A 23,026-nucleotide genomic window follows, 5' to 3' on the forward strand; every position below is an offset into this window, starting at 1 on the left:
AGTCCAGGAGAATCTTTACTTATTTTAAAGATTTATTTATTGGGCCCGACTTGATGACTCAATTGGGCAATCCTCCCCTTACAAGAGCCAGGATCCCATATGGGTGCCAGCTCACGTTCTGGTTGCCCCACTTTCCATCCAGCACCCTGCTTGTGGCCTCAGAAAGCAGTGCGGAATGAAGTACATGGGAGATCTGGGAGAGGTTTCTGGCCCCTGGCTTTGGATTGGCTCAGTGGCCATTTGGGGAATGAACAAGCAAATGGAAGATCTTTGTGCCTTTCCTTCTCTTTTTAAATCTGCCTTTCCAATAAAAAAAAATTTCGATATATTTTTTATTAGAAAGGTAGATTACTGAGATAAGACACAGAAAAGGATCTTCAATTTGCTGATTCACTCATGAAATGGCCACAATAGCTAGAGACTGGCTGATCTGAAGCCAAAAGCCAGTATATTAGCAGGGAGCTGGACTGGAAGTGGAGCAGCTGGAGCTTAAACAGTGCCCATATTGGATTAACCTATTAAACCGTGGTGCCAGTCCTTATCTATATTAATGTAAATAAGATTTATTCAAATAAATCAAATTTATCTGAAAGGCAGTTACAGTGAGAGAGGAAGTCTATCCCCATGTGCTCACTTCCCGAATGGCCACAACAGCCAAGGCTAAGCTAGCTCAAAGCCAGAAGCCTGCAACTCTACTGGGTGTCCCGTGAGAGTGCAGGGTCCCAAAGCCTTGGGCCATCTCCTGCTGTTTTCCTAGGTACGTGAGCAGAGAGGTGGACTGCAAATGGTGCAGGTGGGACTGAACAGATGCCCATACAGGATGCTTGCATCACAGGAAGCAGCCTAACTTGCTGTGGCACAATGCCAGTTCCAACACAACCATCATTTTTAAGTGTCTATACAAGATGTCACTGAATAACAACCCAATAAATTAATCTTTCTACAATTATATACTTTGTTTGCTTGTAATTTTTCATAATAAGTAATGTTAGAATGAAGAGCTTGATGAATACAATCCCCTCCCCCCATATTTGGAAGTAACTGCTTAAGCTAGAGCTCCAGTGTGGAAGTAAAGCATAACAGGTTACAGAGATTTTTATGCAATCATTAGACATAATTCTTTTTACTCCTACCCTACTGAGCCCCTTTTTTTCTGTGTATATTAATGTTCTTTTTTCTATAAACCTGTTCCCCAAAAAAGGAAAAAATAAAACAAAAGAAAAAAAAAAACCTGTTCCCTTGCCATGTTGTCAAGCCTCTGTTTAGTGCAGTAGTTCTCTTTTCTCTGACCTGCCTAAATTTACATACTTCAGATGAATTTCATATCTAGATACAAAATACACTATTTACCTTAAATTCTTTTGGAAACAACGAAACCTGTATATAATAGCTTAATTGCTCCCCTTTTTCTTACAATTTGCTGGATGTAAAAGTGAGAGATAAGGTCGGCATCTGAGAGTCTGAGTGCACTAACAGATGGCAGGGTTTATTTCCTGGCAACAGAACACGAATGCCCATCTGTCTCTGCCGTGATCACGCAGGGTATTAGATGTACCAGAAAACTGAACACAGAATACTTTCAACAGCACAGAGTGCCAGGGTTTTGGAAATTAATACTGCACAAGGCTGTAGGGAATTACAGAGTAAACTAAAAAGCATGTTCTCTAAGTGACAAAAGCACATAGCATAGTCAGGGGATACAACCTTCTAAAGTTTATGCAAAAAATGCACAGTGGGTCACATAGAGCAGTTAGCTTCTTGATGGTTCAAAAGAACAGATCTCCTAATAGAGTCATTCGCATGAGCACTATTAATTGAAATTCAAAGAGAAGAAACGAGTTCTCTTAGAACGTTTTGCCATAAGGTAATGATCATATTTTTTCCCAACAAGCTTCTTCTCTCCTATCCTCTTTTTCAGTGAATAATAATCAGGAAACCTGAGAGTTATCCTTAAGTCTTCCTTCAGCTTTGCATTTAGTTAACATGGAGGCCTGGGAACCCCACTTGACTTTATCCCCTTCACTCTTGCTTTTACTTTGGACTATTATCCCTTTATTACAGGAATTATTTCAACTGCCCTGTTAAATGGTTACCCCGTCTTCGACCTAATCAACGTTGATTCATTTTGCACAGACCTGCTGCCTGGAAGGGAAACTGCAAGTTCTCAGCAGGTCCTTTCCTAACCTAGGCCCTCCCTAGATCTCCCTGCCTTAGCTGCTGGCCACTCCTATCCCTCACAGTCACAGGTCAACAACACTTGCAGCTTCTTGAAGAATTATCTGTCTTAAGAGGAAAGGAAAGAGCATAACATGCGAAGGCTCTAGTCAGTGATATGGACTCTACTTACAGCCTGTGACCACAGGCAAGAATCTTAATCTCTCTGTGCTCTGATGTTCTCATCCGTAAGTCAGAGGTAACATCAATATTTACCTCTGGCTTGCCGCAAGAATAAAACAGGACAGACAGGAAGGACCTTACACAACAAGTGCTGCACATTAGCTAGGCTTTACTATCACTGTGACCATTCCTGCCACTTTCCCTGGTTGCATTGTCCACTCTATCACTGGCATGCTCAATTTCAGTCTTCCATTAGCAAGCATGTGGACTCCACCCATCTTTCTGCTGAAGTTCTGTATTTTCTTCCCAGGGCCAGGCACACTTCACACTCCTTCTCTCTGATCCACCAGCATTTTTGCACACTGTCCCACTGGAGCACACTCACAACTACTCTCCTTCCAGAGTTAAAGCTCCGCAACTACTCAGACTGGGTTGTCCCTCAAGCAAGCAGGATGTAGTACACAGCTAATGCTTATAAAGCACACCAGAAATGTGTGCTGAAGAAATAAATCATTTGTTCTGAGACCTTGGCTGGTGAATCTAAGAGCGAGCTATGACCACAGGAGAGATGCTTTACTGTTCTCTACAAATGACTTCTAAGACCTCCTACAGCGATGCATCCTAGTGGAAGCCACAATGAAATGACTTCGAAAACAAAATATGTGGGCCAGGCTCAATAGCTCGATTGACTAATCCTCTACTGGTTCATGTTCTGGCTGCTCCATTTCCCTTTTAGCTCCCTGCCTTTGGCCTGGGAAAGCAACAGAAGATGGCTCAAAGCCTTGGGACCCTGCACCCACGTGGGAGACCCAGAAGCTCCTGGCTCCTGGCTTCAGAAAGGCTCAGTTCCGGCCATTGAGGCCACTTGGTGAGTGAGCCAGCAGACAGAAGATCATTGTCTCTCCTTCTTGTAAACCTGCCCTTCCAATACAAATAAATCTTTAAAACAAACAAAAAAACACACTAAAATATGTTACTAATCCCTAGACAGTCTATTCCATTAATAAGACTATGATGAAAAACACCTCTGACTCATGGACACAGGAACTGCACACCTAAAAATGTGAAGCAAAGCCGAGCCATCGTAAAGTGCCTTCCAGACTCCGGAGACAGGAAAAAGGCAGGCGTTACCCGGCCAGCTTGTTCTCATTCCATTGAGACATCAGTTACCACTCAGAAAATTCTTGTATCTTCAATTAAAAGGAGATTATTGGTTAGACTCTGACAGTTATGGAGAGGAAAGGGAAACACAATTTGGAAAGCTGCAAGCTTATTTCTTGGATATAATCATTTAACATCTTAAGCAGACAGCATGAATTAAGTATCTGTAATTGGTGAGAGTGCTAATCACAGTGCAATTTTCTCTGCTATGACTACTGCTCCCACCAAACAGTGCAACAATTCCTGGCTAGCATCCTAGTGAGGTTTTCTATGTAAGTAGACTATTTGAAAAGCTGCAAGATTTTAAATTTAGTTTTCAAGTTATAGAGTAGATGGGGGTTATGCTAGTCATAAGTCAAATCTTGTATCTACATGTCAACAAAGGTTTAAAGCAAAAAGAAGGTACTTACCACAACTTGTAACACCTGTTCATTGTGAAGAGACGACGAGGAGGAAGAAGATGAGGAAGAGGAAGCAGAAGAGGATGAGGATGAAGAGGAAGAGGCAGAAGAATAAGATGACGGAGAGTCAGCCATCATTTGTGCTAAAGTCTGCATTAGTGTTTTGCCAAGGAGAAAAAAAGAGCTAAACATGGCAATTACACCAAACACCATTCCAAAATTGAACCTGTAAAGAGAGAAAAAAAACATAAATGTGCAATTCCTCGCAGTTCATGTACTACATAATTCATTGACCAGCCTCATTTCACAGTTTCAAAACAACAGCTATGAAACCTCCGTAACTCCATGGTCTTTTCTATGCAAACTTCAAACACCAGACTGAAAGCTGCATGCTAGTTCCCTCAGGTCGCTCTGACAGTTTACACATCTCTGGTAACTAAAGAGACTGAATATCACTTCCAATGAAAAACAGTGCTTCCTCTCAAGTGTTTGCTCACTTACATTCTTCCAATCGTGTACTCACACAGTTACAAAAGCTTTTTAATACCAGCTATCCTGTTACATTTCTCTATTGTATTGCTTGCATTGTGTTTTAGCTTTGTTTTGTGATAAAAGAGCTTAAATAATATGGTAAAATTTAATGGAAATTTTATCTTCCACAGTTTAATATTTAAAAATTACCTTGACATAATTGAGAATAACCTTTACGTTTTCTAACCTTTTGGTAAGTTTTGCTTTTCTAGGAGCTTGTCTATTTCATCTAGTTTTCCACATTTTTTAAAAAAAAAAGATTTATTTTTATTGGAAAGTCAGAGATACAGAGAGAAAGATCCTCTGTCTGCTGATTCACTCCCCAAGTGGCTGCAACAGCCAGAGCTGAGCCAATCTGAAGCCAGGAGCCTGGAGCCTTCTCTGAGTCTCCCACGCAGGTGCAAGGTCCCAACAAGGCTTTGGGCCGTCTTCTACTGCTTTCCCAGGCCACAAGTAGGGAGCTGTATGGGAAGCGGGGCCAGTGGAACATGAACAGGCACCCATATGGGATCCTGGTGCATGCAAGGTGAGGACTTTAGCCTCTAGGATACTGTGCTGGGCCCCAGAAATTTTCTTAAAGACTTATTTTTTTACTTAGAAGGCAGATTTAAAGACAGAAGGATGGACACACAAACAGAGATATATATTTTTTTCTGTTGATTCACTCCCCCAATGGATACAATGGCCTGATATGAGCTAACCTGAAACCAGGAGCCTAGAGCTTCCTCCAGGTCTCCCACAAGGGTGTAGCGTCCCAAGGACTTGGATCCCTGCTGCTTTCACAGGCCATAAAGTGGGGAGCCTGATCAGAAGTGGAGCCACTGGGACTTGAACCAGTACCCACATGGGATGCCAGCACTGTAGGCAGAGGACTGACCTATACACCACTGTGTCAGCTCCTAGTTTCTGAAATTTAGAAAATTTCGAAATTGTCTATAAACTCTGCAGTAGTATTCTCAATTCTGATTGTTACTTACTGTTGTTTTCTTTTTCTGTTGGTCAATCATGATATAGGCTTGTCAAATTTTATGTTTTAGAATTTTGCAGATTTTCTCCAGTGTATATTTTCTATCTTACTGATTTCTGCTGTTTATTTCCTTCATCACTTTGTATTGCTTTGATTTTGTTTCACTTTCTACTCTTTGCTTAGCTGTAATCCAATCAGACCTAAGTTTTTAATCAAGAGGAATTTAGATAATACCAAGCTTCTCAACTACAGAATGGCAGTATCTTGGGGGTCTCAGATCACTGGAAACTCCAAACCACAAAGCACTGTATACACCTTGAGCTTGAATATGACGTCATCCCAAAAGTTCGTATAATAGCATAATTCATTCACATTGGCAATATTTTAAAACTCAGTACATTAGAAAATGACAGAAATCATGAGTTTAACAAGTATGCCTATGGTCACAATGACTAATTTAAACCAAAAAGGGGAAATAAAGAATACCATTGGTAAAGCATTCTTGCTTTCCGCCGGCCCCAGCTGTAAAAAGCACGATTGAAAACAGCAGTTTGCCATCTGATGTGAAAAGGGGAGATGCTCAATCCATTGTTTTCCAGCCAGTCTTCATAAGAATGCTTAAAATAGACGGATGACTAAGAGAGAAGGAAAAGATCCACATTACTCAATTTTGGAGAACAATTTATAGCGTATAAGAAAAAAAAAAAAGAATTTTCTTCAGGAAATGGAGCTGCCGAGTGTTGAAAGGTTTATAATGTTAAAGCTTTAACTTCAGGATACTAAAGCTCCCAGGCTAGCTGGTCTACTGAAGGTACAGTCTGGCAAAGCACAGCTATCAGATCAATCTAAATGTGGTCTACAGCCTGCTCTCATTCAGCCTGAGAGCTCAGAATAGTTTTATGCTCTTAAGGAATTAAAAAAAATAAATAAAAATAAAGACTATGTGACAGAGACCCTGTGTGGCTGTTTTGTGTGTGTTCCCTTACCAAAAAAAAGTTTACTGATCCCTTCCAACCAAAACACAATGTGCACCATAAATTAGTCTAGTAGCCAGATTTTAAAAAACAAAAATATATTAGTTTTATATATTTTTCAAATCCAAATATCCACGGTATCATTTCAGTATGTAATTAACATAAGCTATTTTCAAAATACCTTCTTTTAAAGATTTATTTTTTAATCAAAAAAGCAAATTTACAGAGAAAGAAAGACAGATCTGTCTACTGGTTCACTCCCCATGTTACTGCAATGGCCAGAGCTGAGCTGATCCAAAGTCAGGAGCCAGGAGTTTCTCCTGGGTCTCCTACATGGGTATAGGGTCCCAAAGCTTTGGACCATCTTCTGCTGCTTCCCCAGGCCATAAGAAGTAAGCTGGATGGGAAGTGGAGCAGCTGGGACACGAACCGGTGACCATGTGGGATGCCAATGCTTGCAAGATGAGGATTTAACTACTGAGCTATCATGCTGGGCCCAGAAATATCTTCTTTAGGTGGGAATGCTTCGTAATCCTGTGTCAATTTTACTTTTACAGCACATGTCAATATGGACAGTCTCCATTTCAAATGCGCAATAGCCAAGTGTAGCTAACAGCTCCCATACCGAACAAACTGACTAGAAACCTTGTTGCCATAGAAAGGAAAGAAATCTTGTGGTAGAACTTAAAAATCTACTCCCTGCAGCCTAACCAACTCAACAGAAGGCACACGGTAGCACACAACAGTTAAGACCGGGGTTTCCTATCTTCTGAACACAGTCTGAAGCAATCAGGCCAATTTGGATGATGCAAGGGTACATAACTTACCTAAGGCCATCAAGGTCTCAGGAATGTCTTTTCCAACTATCTGGGGCTGGAGGGACAGGTGAAAAGTCTTATCTTTCGCATCTCAGTTATTAAGAACCGTGGGTAACAGAAGGCTGTGTAATGTGCCTGACACTATTACAGTAAGCACAGAAAATACTCAGTCATATTGGCAACCCTCAGGTGAGAAACTTTTCTGTCCCGAAAAGTTATTTCCGCCATAACACAAGCATAAAAATGACCCAAGTCTAAACACCAGCATCGTTTTGCTTTGGCTCTGCGAAGAATCTTTGCTTGGTTTTTAAAATCTGTTGGTTTCCCTGGTGTTGGAAAAGGAATGTGACACATTACTTTCTTGGAAGTTTACTGTGAAAATCTTACAAAGTCAAGGGTGCAATAGCAGACAGAGCCGGAAGCCGAGAATCTGAAGGCAAAGGCTCCTGGAATCTGAAGTCTTACACAATTAGGCCAGAAACTGTTGAGATTTGAAAAGTTCTTCTTATCTTCAATTTCATTCATTCAACAAGAAGAAATCATGTGGCTTTTCTTTTCCGAATAACAAAACCACTGTAGGCTATATTGTGTAAGAGGCATTAAGCACTAGGCTAGGTACTTTTAGTACTCAGTGCTTCTCGCAAAGGTTCAAAGGATGCACCTGGGGCTATTTAGACACACCTGTTAAACTGATTTGGAAGGTCTGAGAGAAGCCTGAGAGTCAGCGGTTCCGAGGAGTCCCCCCCATGCTGTCAGACCCTGGACCCGAGGGAGCACTGGCAGTATGCGAGCCAGAATCTCAGGCGCCTTTTACCAGGTTCATCCCTGTGTAGAGCTGAGAAAGTCTGGGCCACACAATGACCTGCCCAGGGTCCCAGCAGCTAGCTATGACGTGGCAGAGCCCTGCTGTACACCCACTAGGGCTGGGCAAATTGAAACCTAACCACAAAAGCACATGTTTCTCATTTTACTTTATTGTTAAACGTAAAACACACGACTTTATCAGACTCTATTCCTAATTGGAGTTTTTATTAAGTATTTGATAATTTATATGCTCTTATTTCACAATCACCCCAATATTCAATGCAAACTGTGGCTTAAGCACGTGATGAGGGTTTTTTTTTTCCTTCTGGTGTTTGTTTTTGCTATCCTTCCCAAATAACTGAAAAATATACTGTGAATCCGAGTTGTGCACAGTTTGTACGCAGAAAGGGTGTAGGCAACAAAGTATTACTTTAGTACAGGCTGCTTAAATCCTTCCTTCCTACTTGAGTGCGCTGCTTTCAAGTACGGTCTGTGGACCCACAGCACAGATCGCACTGGGAAACTGCTTAGATAGGCTGGCTCAGAACTGGGATGCTCACCGGACGGCTGCGTGATCCTATGCGCTCGAAAATATGAGACCACTGATGTCCATCACGTGACTTGGACTGTTCCCAATATCAGGGTATTTACAGAATAGTGACCTCAGAAACAATGCCTGCCCTAAGCAGGCATTTTATCTCCTCCCTGGTACGCGGCTGCCAAATGGTCTGACCCTCCCCAGCCCACCACCGACGCCTCCCGGGCAGGATTCTGGGCCTGCACTATCCCGCACTGCCGAAAGCGACAGTCGTGAAGGCTTTTGCCACACCCCTCCCGCAGCCAGCCGGGCTTTATTTACTCCACGGGACTGATGCGCCACTCGGAAGGGCACACGTGGGCACCGGCTGCGCGGCTTCCAGCCAGGAGGCGCGAAACAAGAGAAAGGCCCTTGCACTCTGGCCCTGGGCACCGCGGGCTTGGGCCTTAGGCCTGAGGCCCTCACCTTCAGCACCAAGTCGGTCAGGTAGACTGCAGTCCAGCCACCCACCACCACCACCACCAGCGACACCGGAATCATGGCGGCGGCGGCGGCGGCGGCAGAGGGAAGGCGAACTCTGATGTCCTCCTCCCTGCGAACCGCCAGCAGCGGACCGCGCGGTGCCTTACAGCCCCAGCATCCGTGCAGGAACCAAGCCGCTGCCGGCTCCTTTTCTGCAGTGGCCACGTTTCTCACCGAACTCTTCCGGTGGGGGCACGGATGGGAATGACGAACACCGGAAAATGGCGTGAGGGCTTGTTTTGGTGTGACGCCGGGCCGCCGGCCGCCGCGCGGCAGCAGCTGCGTCTAGCCTGGCAGCCCTCTAGCGGTTTCTCACGCTTTGGGCCGCCCTGCCGTCAGTGCTTCATTCTCAGGGACTCCGCTCTAGGCTGTGCTTTTTTTTCCCCCTCCTCCTTCTTTTTTCTTTTTCTTTTTTCCTTTCTTTCCTTCCTTCTTTCTTTCTTTCTTTCTTTCTTTCTTTCTTTCTTTCTTTCTTTCTTTCTTTCTTTCTTTCTTTCTTTCTTTCTTTCTTTCTTTCTTTCTTTCTTTCTTTTTTTTTTTTTTCTGTTATGATCATTTTATGAAACAGTTCCATAAACCCCTGGGATTTTCTCCCCCCCCCCGGACTTAGGGTTAACTAAGTGAAGTCCTGATCGTGTCCGCATTTAAGTGAATTAACTTTAATCCTCATTTTAGTGAGCAGTAATGAACATGAGTGTAGCAAAAAAAAAAAAAAAAAAAAAGGTCTCACTGTCCATTTCTGTGAATATTGATAAGAATATACATCCGTGTACCCTAATCAAGATAAGAAACTTTGAATTTGTCCTTCATTCCTTCCTGATTCTAAAACTTCATTACATAGAACTATACAGTGAGTACTCATCCTAGTACACTTGGTCCGTTCTACTCTTCAAATTGATTCATTTTCATGACTAAATTAATCCTTTCTCAATTTCTCCCTTTGTAATAGTTGAGATTGGTGCTGTGATTGGAAGCAAGGAGAGATGGAGGGAGGCAGGGAAGAAACAAGGGACAGAGAGAAGCAGGGAGAGAAAGAGGAAGAAAAAGTGAAAGAGAAAGGGAGAAGAAAAGATTCACATTGTTACAATTCCCTCTAGGAACCACATGGAATCTGTTCTCTTTCTATTAATATCACATTAACATAAAAAGTATCAGATGGTGAAATGAACAAGTCAATAGCCTGCAGCCCTGAATACCTGCGAGTTTTCTTATATCTGATTGTCTAGTGAGCAGAGCAGCCCTTCTCAACCTTGGATACATCACGCCACAGCTTTTAAAACTCCCAGGACCTATTCTTTAGCCTAGGTCAATTAAGCAAACTCGTTGGAAACCAAACATCTGTATATTCTCCGTTTCTCAGGGCATTCCAGTGCGCAGTCAAGCTTGAGAACCACTAATTACATCATCTCAAACAGGAAGTGAAGCTAGTATTTTTTTTTCTGCAGATGCTTAACATATGTTTGTTAGTTATGTCCTTCAACTTTTCTTGAAAAGTCTCATTAATAATAATGCTAATACCAACATAGAAAATATACTATCTTAAGAACAAGTATGGCGATGAAAATGCAATGCTCAATCCCTTCAAAGTGTATATATGTGCATATACAAATGTATACACACACACACAGAGGTATATAATACAGAGGTATATAATAATTACCAGAAACCTGTGTTACAGCACTCTACCTAATTTGTCTTACTCTCCCATACCTTTTGTATATAGTTTGAATCACATCTCTTCAGATTCGAGAACTCTTAAGGCTCAGTTTTACAACTTTTTGCATGTATGTATGTAATTGTGTTGTAAATTATTTCAGTTTTCTTTGGACATAGTGTTACAAAATTTGGGCTTTTAAAAACTTTTATGTTATCTTTGATATTGTCAAGAATGCATGCCCATGAGGACCACTGAATACGGTGGGGAGGGTCGAGGTGTGCAGGAAGGTGAGTAGGACAAATACTTCCAATTTTCCTTTTCTTCCCTTTTCTGCTGTATCTGGTGGGGATGGGAGGGAGGAAAGGAGGCACTCCCAGCTGCCAAGCTACATCAGTACCTAGGGCTGGGAATGTCCACTTGATAGCATCTTAGAAACCCTAAGGCGGAGAAGAATGTTCTAAGGGTATTGCTTGAGTGGTCCCAATAGTTCTGAGACACTGTTAGTTTTGCTGCTCCAAGGTTGAGAAAATCCTTTCAAGCTCCACTGGCTGACAGAGTCCACCCCAGTGCATCCACTCACCCAGACATTTGCTGCCAAAGCTCAGCCAGGAGAGTTGTCCAACCCATTCTGTGCTCCATCTTCTGACATGGCACTCATCATCCTTCACAGGCCCAAATGAGCTGGCCATCATGTCTCCCTTATGCACCTGGGCATGCTGTACAATGCACAGGCATCAGGTGTCAAGGAGGCCCAGTCCCAACACATACATTCAAACTCCAGCGGTCCAGTTGGGGAGTCCCCCAAGACACCTCACCTAGGGTGACTCCTGAGGGTCTGGTTCAGTCTGTCACCCATATCAGCCTAAGCACATCCTGGTGATTATAGTTACCTGGTCAGTTCTGTACCCAGTCCCACATCCCATGCAGACTGACAGGTGCTGTGACCCAGCCCGACCCAGCCTACCACAGACCTGGCCCTTGCACACACCAATAGGAACCTGCAGCCTAGTTGACCTCCAGTAATCCACACCAGGCCCGCCCCAGCCCTGGTTCCTGCACACACCAGTGTGTATAGCAGACTAGTCCAGTTGGCTTCCCAACTCAGTCCATACACCTGCTGACAAGTGGATTAGCCTTTCCTGATCTGGCTCACATCCAGCCCTGACTCATGTGCTCACCAGCTGGAGCTGCAGCCAAACAGGGGAGTTCCCCAAGTTCTTCCACCAGGCCCACTCCGAGACCCGGGTGCTAGGTCCCTATCCAGCATAGTCTGCCCTCGAGTCTCAGCCTTACTGTGTGCTGGTGGATGTTATGCCCTGGCATGCCCCACACCCAATTCTTGGATGCATATACAGGTGCTACAGCCTGGACCATCCTGGCCTGATCCTAACTCCAGTTTCCGTAAATGTCAGTGGGTTCCATGGTCATGGCTAACTTGGACTGTCACCATCCCTAGCCCTCCAGCACACCAGCAGATATTGTAGTTCCACAGGAGTAAGCACACCAATCCCCCATAGAATCTGCCTTTAGATCCAATTCTCTCACATGCTGGCTAGTGTCACAGTCCAGCCTAATGTGGCCCACCTCCTTCCCTTAGACTTCTTTGTGGGTACTGTGGTCTAGTTCTGTCAGGCAGGGCCCCAACCGTAGTTTTCATGTGCACCAGTATCCAGTGGTTGATGTTAACTAGCCCAGCTCTGGTCTCTGACATGGGCAGATGCATTGGTCTGACCCAGAAAGGTCCTCTGGTTTACGTGCTTCAAAATGCCAGGTCTCAGCCCTTTGCCTTCCCAGGCCACAAGCAGGGAGCTGGATGGGAAGTAGAACAGTCAGGACATGAACCAATGCCCATATGGGATGCCGACACTTGTAAGTGTAGGATTAGTCAATTGAACCAATTCTGAGACTATAGTGATATTTCTTCACTCCCTCCTCCTTTCCCTTTTCTTTTCTCTTCTTTTTTTTCTTTGTATCTCCCTCTCTCTTCTTTCTCTTTCCCCCTTCCTTTCTTCGCTGAACCTACATTGACTTAAGATTATTGTCCGTATACTATTGTGTTTGGACTGATCTTTGTTTGCTCTTATATAATGACTCTAGTTTTTAACAGTGTTCTTCCCTGGGAGGAGAATATTAATTTCAGTATTGAAATGGCTTTGCTTTTGTTAGTTTGAAGCTTCCTCTGGACCCCTTGCTGGCACAAATACAGCTCTCTGATAACTCAAAATATATTAGAAATGAGCTAGATTGTGCTTTTCTCTTTCCAGCCTAAAAAAATTTAGTTATTCAACTGACTTGATATTCTCATCAGGAACTCAGCAGTCAAAACAAAGGGCTGAATGGACTGCTGCTGGTTGCTGGAATTCAGTAGTAGTGGGAGCCAGCTGGTGGCTGCAGAAGACAGAGGATGCTAGATGGCAACAATGCAAGAATGCCTGAATTATGGATCAAGATACACTTGCTTCAAATAAACCTGTAACTGAATAATTTGCAAATCATCTTGGGTTGCTATCAAGCAATTGTTTAAATAAAGGCCACATAACTAAGCTTCTATTCCTGACATTTTCATATACTATATTATTTTACAAGGGCACTGCATATATTTTGGTCGACTGCAAAATAGCTGCATGTTAAAAATCAATAATTGGCTGAACCAAAATATCACTATCATAAACTTCTGAGAGGAAATAAGACATATTCACTAGGGAAATTCAATATTGAAGATTAGAATTTCATCATTAAAATGTTAGTATTCAATTAGAAATTCCATAATGTATTTATAATGCAAACCAACATGTTATTTGTGATATATTCATATTATATTCATTGGTCAGTTAAAATCAACTTTTTTCAGATTTGACTTTTGGGGGAATCATCGTAGTTAATATAAGCTGACAGTTTGTACCTGATGCTGTTATATGATACTAAATTGCACTGTCAGGATAAGGTAGGTTATGTTTTAGAAATAACCCTGAGAGTCACTGTCTCTCATGAGTTGCTAAGATGTACATGCAGGAGGGTAACACAGTACGCAGACTATTTTTTTAAAAAATTATTTAAGAAGCAGCCAGGCCGATATACAGTAATTTCCCATCTGCTGGCCCATCTCCCAAAGGCCTGCAAGGGCTAGGGCTGGGCAGGGCCAAACCTGGGACTTAGGAACTCAATGTGAGACTTAGGCCTCTCACACGAGTAGCAGTGACCCAACTACTCTAGCTATTATCACTTCTGAATTAGCATGAAGCTAGACTCAGGAGCCAGAATGGGAAGATTGAACTCAGGTACCCCAATATGGAAGGCTGGCATCCTAACCACTGCCCTAATGCCTGTGCCAGAAGCCAGCCTTGACTACTTCCTTTTATCCAGTCCGCAGCTAAAGACGAGGCTTAACATTCAGAAAGCGAGAGTGCCGGAGAGGTTTACCAATCCAGAACCGAGATGCTTGTTATCTACCCCATAAGTAGGTGCTCCCTTTCACTTAAGGAAAACACAGTCATACACGTTCGGTCAGCCGTACTGTTATCGGTTACCATTAGTGCTGATTCTACCACAGAATTATTACAGTTTCCTTTCACTTAATAGGAATTGAATATGGTAAAAATTTCAACCCTATGAACATGTTACTCTTGGTCAGCTTGCCAATGACAGCATAGTCTGCTTGACACAGTCTCTCAGATGGAAGCTTAGAGTACCAGCTGAAGAAAGTGTCCTCAGAAACTTTTCAGAAAGTGTTGTTTGCCCTTACATCTTAAATTTTGTTTTATTTTATTGGGTAGTGTTATAGCCAAAATGGCTTGAAAGAGACGATCTTGGTTCTTGTCTCAAGTGAAGGAAGATTCTCCATGTGGATAAAAGCAATGAGCAAAGCAAGATTTATTTAAGTCAGAAATCACCTGCTATATCAGCCTGGAGGGGGAATTGCAGAATATAAAAAACCCAAGATAGGGGCTGGTGCTGTGGCATAGTAGCTTAAGCTTCTACCTGCAGTGCTGGCATCCTATGTGGTTGCCAGTTTTAGTTCCAGATGTTCCACTTCCCATCCAGCTCCCTGCTTATACCCTGGGAAAACAGCAGAGGATGGCTCAAGTCCTTGGGACCCTGAAAATACATGGGAGACCTGGAAGAAATTCCCGGTACTTGGCTCCAGTTTGGCTCAGCTCCAGCTGTGACAGCCATCTGGGGAGTGAATCAGCAAATGGGGAACATCTCTCTGTCTCTCTCTGTCTGTCCTTCTCTCTGTAAATTTGTCTTTCATATAAAAATTTTATTAAATTAGCTGTAATGGTTAAGTCTTCTGTTTTAAAGGATTTATTTATTTTTATTGCGAAGTCAGATATACAGAGAGAAGGAGAGACAGAGAGGAAGATCTTCCATCCATTCATTGACTCCCCAAGCGGCTGCACGGCTGGAGCTGCATTGATCCAAAGCCAGGAGCTAGGAGGCAGAAGCCTCTTCCAGGTGTCCCATCTGGGTGCAGGGTCCCAAGCTTTGGGGCCATCCTAGACTACTTTCCCAGGCCAGAAGCAGGGAACAGAACGGGAAGTGGGGCCGCCAGGATAAGAACTAGTCCTCATATGGGATCCTGGTGCATGGAAGGCGAGGATTTTAGCCACTAGGCTACCACACTGGGCCCCAAAATGCTCTTTAAAATTTTTTTTTTAATTTGACAGACATTTTACAGAGAGGGAGAGTGAGAGTGAGAGACAAAGAGACAGAAATCTTTCATCCACTGATTCACTCTCCAAATGGCTCAATGACTGAAGCTGAGCCGATCCAAAGCCAGGAGCCAGGAACCTCTCCCAGATCTCCCACACAGGTACAGGCTCCCAAGGCTTTGGGCCATCCGCTGTTGCTTTCCTGGCCACAAACAGAGAGCTGGAGGGGAAGTGGAGCAGCTGGGACATGAACTAGCTGACACCCATATGGGATGCCACTGCTTGCGGGCGAAGATTAGTGTGCTGTGCCAGCGTGCACATGCTACCAAGCCAGCCCCTTGGAGGTCAAGTCTTTCAAGCCCACCTCTTGGAAAAAAAGAATAGCAGGTGACAATCAATCAGGCCGGGGATAAAATCCATCAAACGCATAGTCCTAATTAGTCTGCCCACGATAAAGCAAAAACGTCATCAGAGGTTTAGCATAGGTAAGTTCTTTGTATTCCCACAAAAAGCTGAAAACTCAAAAGGGCGAAAACACTATTTCTTTCCTCTTGTGTTGACAGAAATGGAAACCCAGAGGAGCGGGAGCAGCACTGTGATCTGGCTTACCGGCAGGCTTTTTGCTTTGTTTTGTTTTTGCAGAAGCAAACATCTTCTACATTTTAAAGGGACTTCTCTTTTTCTCAGTCTAAGAGGGACCTGATTCTAAGTGCCCCTTTTAGTTCATCTATCTCCTTACAGCGCTATCCATACAGTCATTTTAGCAAAATCTGTCTTTAAACCTTGGCAGTTCCCCACTCCTGGGTACTGGGATGTTTGGGATTCTGGGTGTGGCTCTCCCCTTCCCCCAGAGACAAGAACAAATGGGGAATTAGGAAACAATGATTTCACCCACTTTTCTCTGATCCTTGATCCTTCCCACCCTGATCAATTCTGTAATCAGCATCAAATAAATAAATAAATAAATAAATAAAACCCCTTGACTCTACAAGTGTGGAAATGGGGGCCCAGCCCAATAGCTTGACTGGCTAATTGTATCCCGCAAGTGCTGGAACCCCATATGGGCACTGGTTTGTGCCCTGGTGGCTCCACTTCTCTTCCAGCTCCCTACTTATGGCCTGTGAAAATAGTAAAGATAGCTCAGAGCCTTAGAACCCTGCATCCAAGTGGGAGAGCTGCAGGAATCTCCTGGCTTCAGATCAGCTTAGCTCTAGCCACTGCATTCATTTGGGAAGCGAACCAGGACATAGAGGATCTTTCAGTGTTTCCTTCTCTGCAAATCTGCTTTTACAACAACAAAATAAATTTTTAAAAAAGTGTGGCAATGGAGCAATATAATTCAATGTAAAAAAATCCTCTTGATATTTCTTTACGTGTATGTTTCAGTCCATGTGCACTGGTAGTGTCAGCATCTTCTTGGAGTAAATTAGGGGTGTTTTCAACGACTATCATGTAAGCAATGCTGATTTTCTGGAATTACTGAGTTGGTCACTTATTAATCAGGTTGCAGAAAGCCAATTACTTTCTCAGCAAGCAGTATTAGTAAGTTAGACTACATTTTCACCTAAAACATGTATGGTTCTTGTTTCACCAAGATTACTTTCAGGGGCACAGCGCAGTAGCCTAGTGGCTAAAGTGCTTGCCTTGAACACGCCAGGTTCTCATATGGACGCTGGTTCTAATCCTAGCGGCCCCACTTCCCATCCAGCTCCCTGCTTGTAGCCTGAGAAGGCAGTCGAAGACAGCCCAAAGGTTTGGGACCCTGCACCCACGTGGGAGACCTGGAGGAAGTTTCTGGTTCCCGGCTTCAGGTTGGTACAGCTCTGGCCATTGCTGTCACTTGGTGAGTGAATCAATGGATGGAAGATCTTCCTCTCTGTCTCTCCTCCTCTCTGTATGTCTGACTTTGCAATAAAAATAAATCTTTAATAAATACATAAACAAATCTTTTAAAAAAGAAGTGGTCAGAAATTTACTTCTACTCTAAAAAAAGCAAAAAAAAATTACTTTTAAACATGTGGTAGCTGTTATTCTATCTTGTTTAGATTTCTTGGTTTTTCTTAAAAGATTTATTTTTGTTATTTGAAACATTTATTTGTATTTATTATTTATTTGAAAGGTAGAATTACAGAGAAAGAGGTCTTGATCCACTGGTTTACTCCCCAAATGATTATAACAGCTAGGACTGGGCCAGGAACTTTCTCTTTGTTAGCCATGTGAGTGCAGAGGTCCAAGGACTTGACCTTCTTCCATTGCTTTTCCGGAGATTGGAAGTGGAGCAGCCAAAGCTTGAACTGGTATCCATATGGGATGCTGGCGTTTCGGTCAATGGCTTATACTGTTATGCCACAGTGCTGCCCCCCAACTGCCTTGTTAAATTCATAATAAAACGTCCCAAAATATTTGAGCATCATGTGTTTTGTCTTTACTGGGTTTTGAAAAAGTTGTCCACTAACTTTTGTCTAAAGTTATGATTGCCTTCTGAGGTATTATGAACACAGTATCTTTGTATTTTGTAAGTTACCCTGAGGCTTCACTATGTTTATCATCTTGTTGATAATACCTGTATGACATTCTTCTTTACTAAATTTTCCATCCTATGGATGCCTTTAGTAAGAATGTATTATGTTGATAACTATAGGCAATCTTTTTTATTTATTTATTTTTCTTTTTTTGTTGTTTTTTTTTCTTGATAACTATATGAAATTTTTAGGATCTACCACTCATCATACATGAGGCTATTTGAATCCAATATTAATTCACCAAGATACCAAATTTGAATATGAATTGTAGTTGTTCCTGCATATTCAAATACTTGATATCCAAGAAAAGGTACACTTAATGATATCATAGCCTTTCTGTACATACAGCAGAATATGGTTCAAGAAAAAGTTTTTTAGAAGGAACTAAGTAGAAATTCATAGCTTCAACAAGTCTCGGAAACCCTTTATCTTCAACTACTGAAAATAATTCATAGTCTGTAGAAGGAGTTGTCCAACCAACACCTGAAGGCCAAGTTCAGCTTGTTTGTGGAAGAAGTCTTGTTAGAGCACAGCCGTGCTCATCAGTTCCATTTTATCTATGGACACTTTGTGTTACAATAGTTGAGTGGCTGTGATGGAGACCAGAAGACACACACCAGCTAAGGTATGTTCTATCTGGATCTTAACAGAAAGAATTTGACGACCCTTGGACTATAGCAATATTATAAGTAACTGTTCTTTTTTTTTTTTTAGCTGCTCTAGAATTACAAACATAAGGAATCCTCAAAGATTTTTTTTTAAAAAAATAGAGATGATTACTTATTTTAGAACATTTTATTATCTGCTTTAGTTATTTGAAAGGCAGAGAAAGAGAATCTCCCATCTGCTTTTTTTGTTGATTTACTCCCCAAATGCCCACAACAGCCAATGCTGAGCCAGGCTGAATTTTCTGGCTGTCAAATAGTGCCAGGGACTCAACCACTTCAATTATCACTTGTTACATTCCAGGGAGCAAGCTGGAATTGAGAACAGAGCCAGAACTTAAACCTGGCGCTCGGATATGGGATAAGGGTCCCCCAAGTAGTATGTCAATCTCTATGCCAACTATCTACCCTAAAGCTTGTTATTTTTATGTTTGATAGGTGAGATTAAAGTGTTCTTGCTGCTAATTCTTCTGTAATACTTTGTCTTACACTTCTTATATTTTACATTCTTTATTTATGTCTAAATGGAGGTGATTTATCAAAGATGTTCAACAGAATTTTTGCAGTTCTTGCTGGCAGGCTAAAATTCTGTTTTACATTTATCCTTGCAACATGTGAAAGATTTCCTATAAACAATTTTTCTTGTGAGACTTACGGCTTAAGTGAAATAACAAAATCCTAAATATACCTGTTTGTCTTATAATTTATTACTGCAGAACAATCTGGTAAAAACTTAACAAAGCAGAGTTTTAATCATTGGTTTTCTACCTAAATTTTAAAAATTAAAAAATCATAGCATAGCATTGTTATGTCATCTAAATTTTAAAGATTTTTAAAAAATTTATTTGAAAGGTTGTATTACACAGAGAAGAAGAGAGAGAGAGAGAGAGAGAGAGAGAGAGAGAGAGAGAGAGAGATGAATCTTTCATCTGCTGGTTCACTTCCCAAATAGTTGCAAAAGCTGGGGCTGGGCCAGACTAAAGCCAGAAGCCAGGAGCTTCTTCTGGGTCACCCACATGGATACAGGGGTACAAGCACTTGGGCCATCCTCTACTGCTTTCTTATGCACATTAGCACGTAGCTGGATTGGAAGTGGAATAGCCAGGACTCAAATAGGTGCCCATAAAATATGTTGACATCAAACACAATGCTTTGACCTGCTACACTGAAATTCTGGCCCTGGCAGTGTTTCCTTAGACAACTGAATGCTCACCATATTCTTTTTATTTCTTTCTTTTTAAAACTTTTATTTGCTTAAAAGTCGGGATTGCAGAGAGAGGAGGAAAGACACAGAGAAAGATGTATCTTTCATCTGCTGGTTCATTCCCAAATGGCTTCAGTGCTCAGGGCTGGACAGGCCGAAACCAGGAGTCAGAAGCCAGGGCCCAAGCAGTTGGACTATCCTCCACTGCCCTTCTCAGGTGCATTAGCAGGGAGCTGGACTGGAAGTGGAACAGCCAGAATTGGAACGAGAACCCATATGAGATGCTGGCAGCACAGTGGGTGGTTTTATCTGCCATGCCACAACTCCAGCCCTCTTTATCATATTCTTTGCTGAACTTTGCTTTTGTGTGTCAGGACTTAATTTTGAGATAATATATCTTCTTTTAAAAGTGTGTGTTTCAGGGCCCGGCGCAGTGGCGCAGTGGTTAAGGTCCTCGCCTTGCACGCCTGGGATCCCATATCGGCGCCACTTCTATCCCGGCAGCCCCGCTTCCCTTCCAGCTCCCTGCCTGTGGCCTGGGAAAGCAGTCGAGGACGGCCCAAAGCTTTGGGACCCTGCACCCGCGTGGGAGACCCGGAAGAGGCTCCTGGCTTTGGATCGGCATAGTATCGGCCCGTTGTGCTCACTTGGGGAGTGAATCATCGGACGGAAGATCTTCCTCTCTGTCTCTCCTCTCTATATATCCGCCTTTCCAATAAAAAAAAAATAATAAAAAACTAAATAAATAAATAAATAAAAGTGTGTGTTTCAGAAATTTTCCTTGCAGAGTGTCAGTTTGTAAAAAAAAAAAAAATCCTGAGTTTGATTGAACGTATCTTAATTCCCTATTATCTTTAGATGGGCAATTTCAGATTATATGCTTTGTGGTTGACAGTTGTTTTTACTCAGCACTCTAAGAATGTTGTTTATTTTCAGGATTCTATTGTTGCTGTTAGAAAAATTGTTATCCAGATGACTGGACTCAACAACCCCTGGCTATAAGGAAAATCACAAAGGTGTGGTCTAACCTTGGAGTGCATGTGTCAGACTGGGCCTCCTCAGGCTGTTGCCTGTGCAATGGTCAGCATGCGTCTGCATACGGGGCAGGACAGCCAGCTCATCTAGGCCAGTGGAGGGTGTTGAGTGCCTTATCAAGAAGATGGAAAGCAGAGCAGGTTACAGCACTCTTTGGCCAAGCTTTGGAACATGATCCTGGGCCTGTGAATGCACTAGAGTGAACTTGGTCATCCAGTAGACCTTGGAAAGATTTTCTCAACTCTGGTGTCACAAAGCTGACCACCTCTCAGAACTATCAAAAGTGCTTAAGTAACACCCTCAGAATGCTCTTCCCCACATCAGGGTGTGCTCCCCCCACCCCCTGATGCTGACGGAGTTTGGCAGCAAGGAGAGGCCCCTTCCCCTTCCCTCACTGTGGACACAGGGGAGAAATAATGAAACATTTGTTCCACTCACCTTCCTCCAAGCCTAGACCCTCCCCACCCTAATTGAAAACTCACATGGGCATTCATTCCCCCCCCCAACTATATAAATAATGTTAAACATAAAATTAAAAATAAAAATCCTTTGTTAACTGTCATAGTCGTGTGTGTGTGTGTGTGTGTGTGTGTGTGTGTGTGTGTGTGTGTGTTTCTTTGAGAACTCACATTTGTGGGAATTCTGTCTGGTAGAAATACTTAATGCCTACGCATATGGTGAATTCGATCCTGATAGTGACACCTTGCATAGCCCGTTATTTAATGTAATGGAGTAGACTTACTGATAATGCTTCTAACAAATGGAATGTGGGAAAAATGATGAGCCATTACTTCGGCGATTAGGTTAAGAAGATGGTGACTTCAGTTTGTATATTCTCTCTCTCTCTGGCTCTCCTCACTTGCTCACTTTGATGAATCAAGCTGATGAGCTGCCCTTTGAAGAAACCCAGGCAAGGAAGGAGCTGAGGTCAGTCTCCAGCTAACAGTCAGCAATGATCAACAGCTTTTCAGAAGCTCAGTCCTGTTCACTACCACGAGAGCAAGATTGAAAATGGAGCCTTCCCATTGTTGACTACTGAGATAACTACCATGCCAGCCACTGCCTTGGCTCTCATTTTGTGGGACCCCCTGAGGCAGGAGACCAAGCTACACTATGCACATGTTTCTGACTCAGAGAAATGGGGGCAACAATAAAAATTGCTTTAAGTCACTATGTTGCAGAGTAATTTGTTATCCAGCAGTGACTACCTAATGCACACATCAAAAGTGGCACCAGTACCACTTACCTCTGTACAAGATTAGCCAGAGCTAGATCACTATTTTCAGTGATGACTATCATTGCTTAAGAGGAATCTAAATGGGCCCGGCACCGTGGCCTAGCAGCTAAAGTCCTCGCCTTGCACACACCGGGATCCCATATGGGTGCCAGTTCTAATCCCAGCAGCTTCACTTCCCATCCAGCTCCCTGCTTATGGCCTAGGAAAGCAGTTGAGGACAGCCCAAGGCCTTGGGACCCTGCACCCCTATGGGAGACCTGAAGGAAGTTCCTGCTTCCTGGCTTTGAATCGGCACAGCACCAGCTGTTGCGATCACTTGGGGAGTGAATCATCAGACGGAAGATCTTCCTTTCTATCTCTCCTCTCCGTATATCTGACTTTGCAACAAAAATAAACAAATCTTCAAAAAAAAAAAAAAAAAAAAAGAGGAGTCTAAATGAGGGCTCAGCGTGGTATCCTAGTGGTTATGTCCTCACATTGCACATGCTGGGATCCCACGTGGGTGCCAGTTCCTAATCCTGGAAGCCCACTTTCTGTCCAACTCCTTGCCTGTGGCTTGGGAAAGCAGTGAAGGATGGCCCTAACCCTGCACCCATGGGAGACCCTGCACCCATGTAGGAGACCCGGAAGAGGCTTCTGGTTCCTGGCTTTGGAATGATTCAGCTCCAGCTGTTGTGGCCACTTGGGGAGTGAATCAATGAATGGATGGAAGATCTTCTCTGTCCCTCCTCCTCTCTGTATATTTGACTTTCCAATAAAAATAAAATAAAGGGACCTGGTGTGGTAGCCTAGTGCTGGGATTCCATATGGGCAATAGTTCGAATCCTGGAAGCTCCACTTCCCATCCAGCTCCCTGCTTGTGGCCTGGGACAGTAGTTGAGGATGACCCAGAGCCTTGGGACCCTGCACCTGTGTAAGAAACCCAGAGGAGGCTCCTGGAGCCTTGTTTTGCATCAGCTCAGCTCCAGCTTCTGTGGTCACTTGGGGAATGGAATCAACGG

The 23,026-nt window shown here is 43.0% G+C and overlaps 1 protein-coding gene across 1 annotated transcript in view; it reads right to left on the reverse strand.

Annotated features, from left to right (window-relative positions):
- The window catches only part of MBTPS2 (membrane bound transcription factor peptidase, site 2), a 56,633-nt gene extending 47,438 nt beyond the window's left edge, over positions 1 to 9,195 (reverse strand). Inside the window, exons 1-3 of the mRNA XM_041000328.1 lie at positions 8,997 to 9,195; positions 5,884 to 6,032; positions 3,909 to 4,125 (exon numbers count right to left, since the gene is read on the reverse strand). Coding sequence (XP_040856262.1) covers positions 3,909 to 4,125; positions 5,884 to 6,032; positions 8,997 to 9,071 — 441 coding nt within the window. The 5' untranslated portion in view covers positions 9,072 to 9,195. The remainder of the gene's footprint in view (positions 1 to 3,908; positions 4,126 to 5,883; positions 6,033 to 8,996) is intronic.
- Positions 9,196 to 23,026: the final 13,831 nt, after the last annotated feature.

The sequence above is a fragment of the Ochotona curzoniae genome, unplaced genomic scaffold (assembly GCF_017591425.1).
Source record: "Ochotona curzoniae isolate NIBS_2020 unplaced genomic scaffold, NIBS_Ocur_1.0 contig_1274, whole genome shotgun sequence".
In the NCBI taxonomy this organism is placed as follows: domain Eukaryota; kingdom Metazoa; phylum Chordata; class Mammalia; order Lagomorpha; family Ochotonidae; genus Ochotona; species Ochotona curzoniae.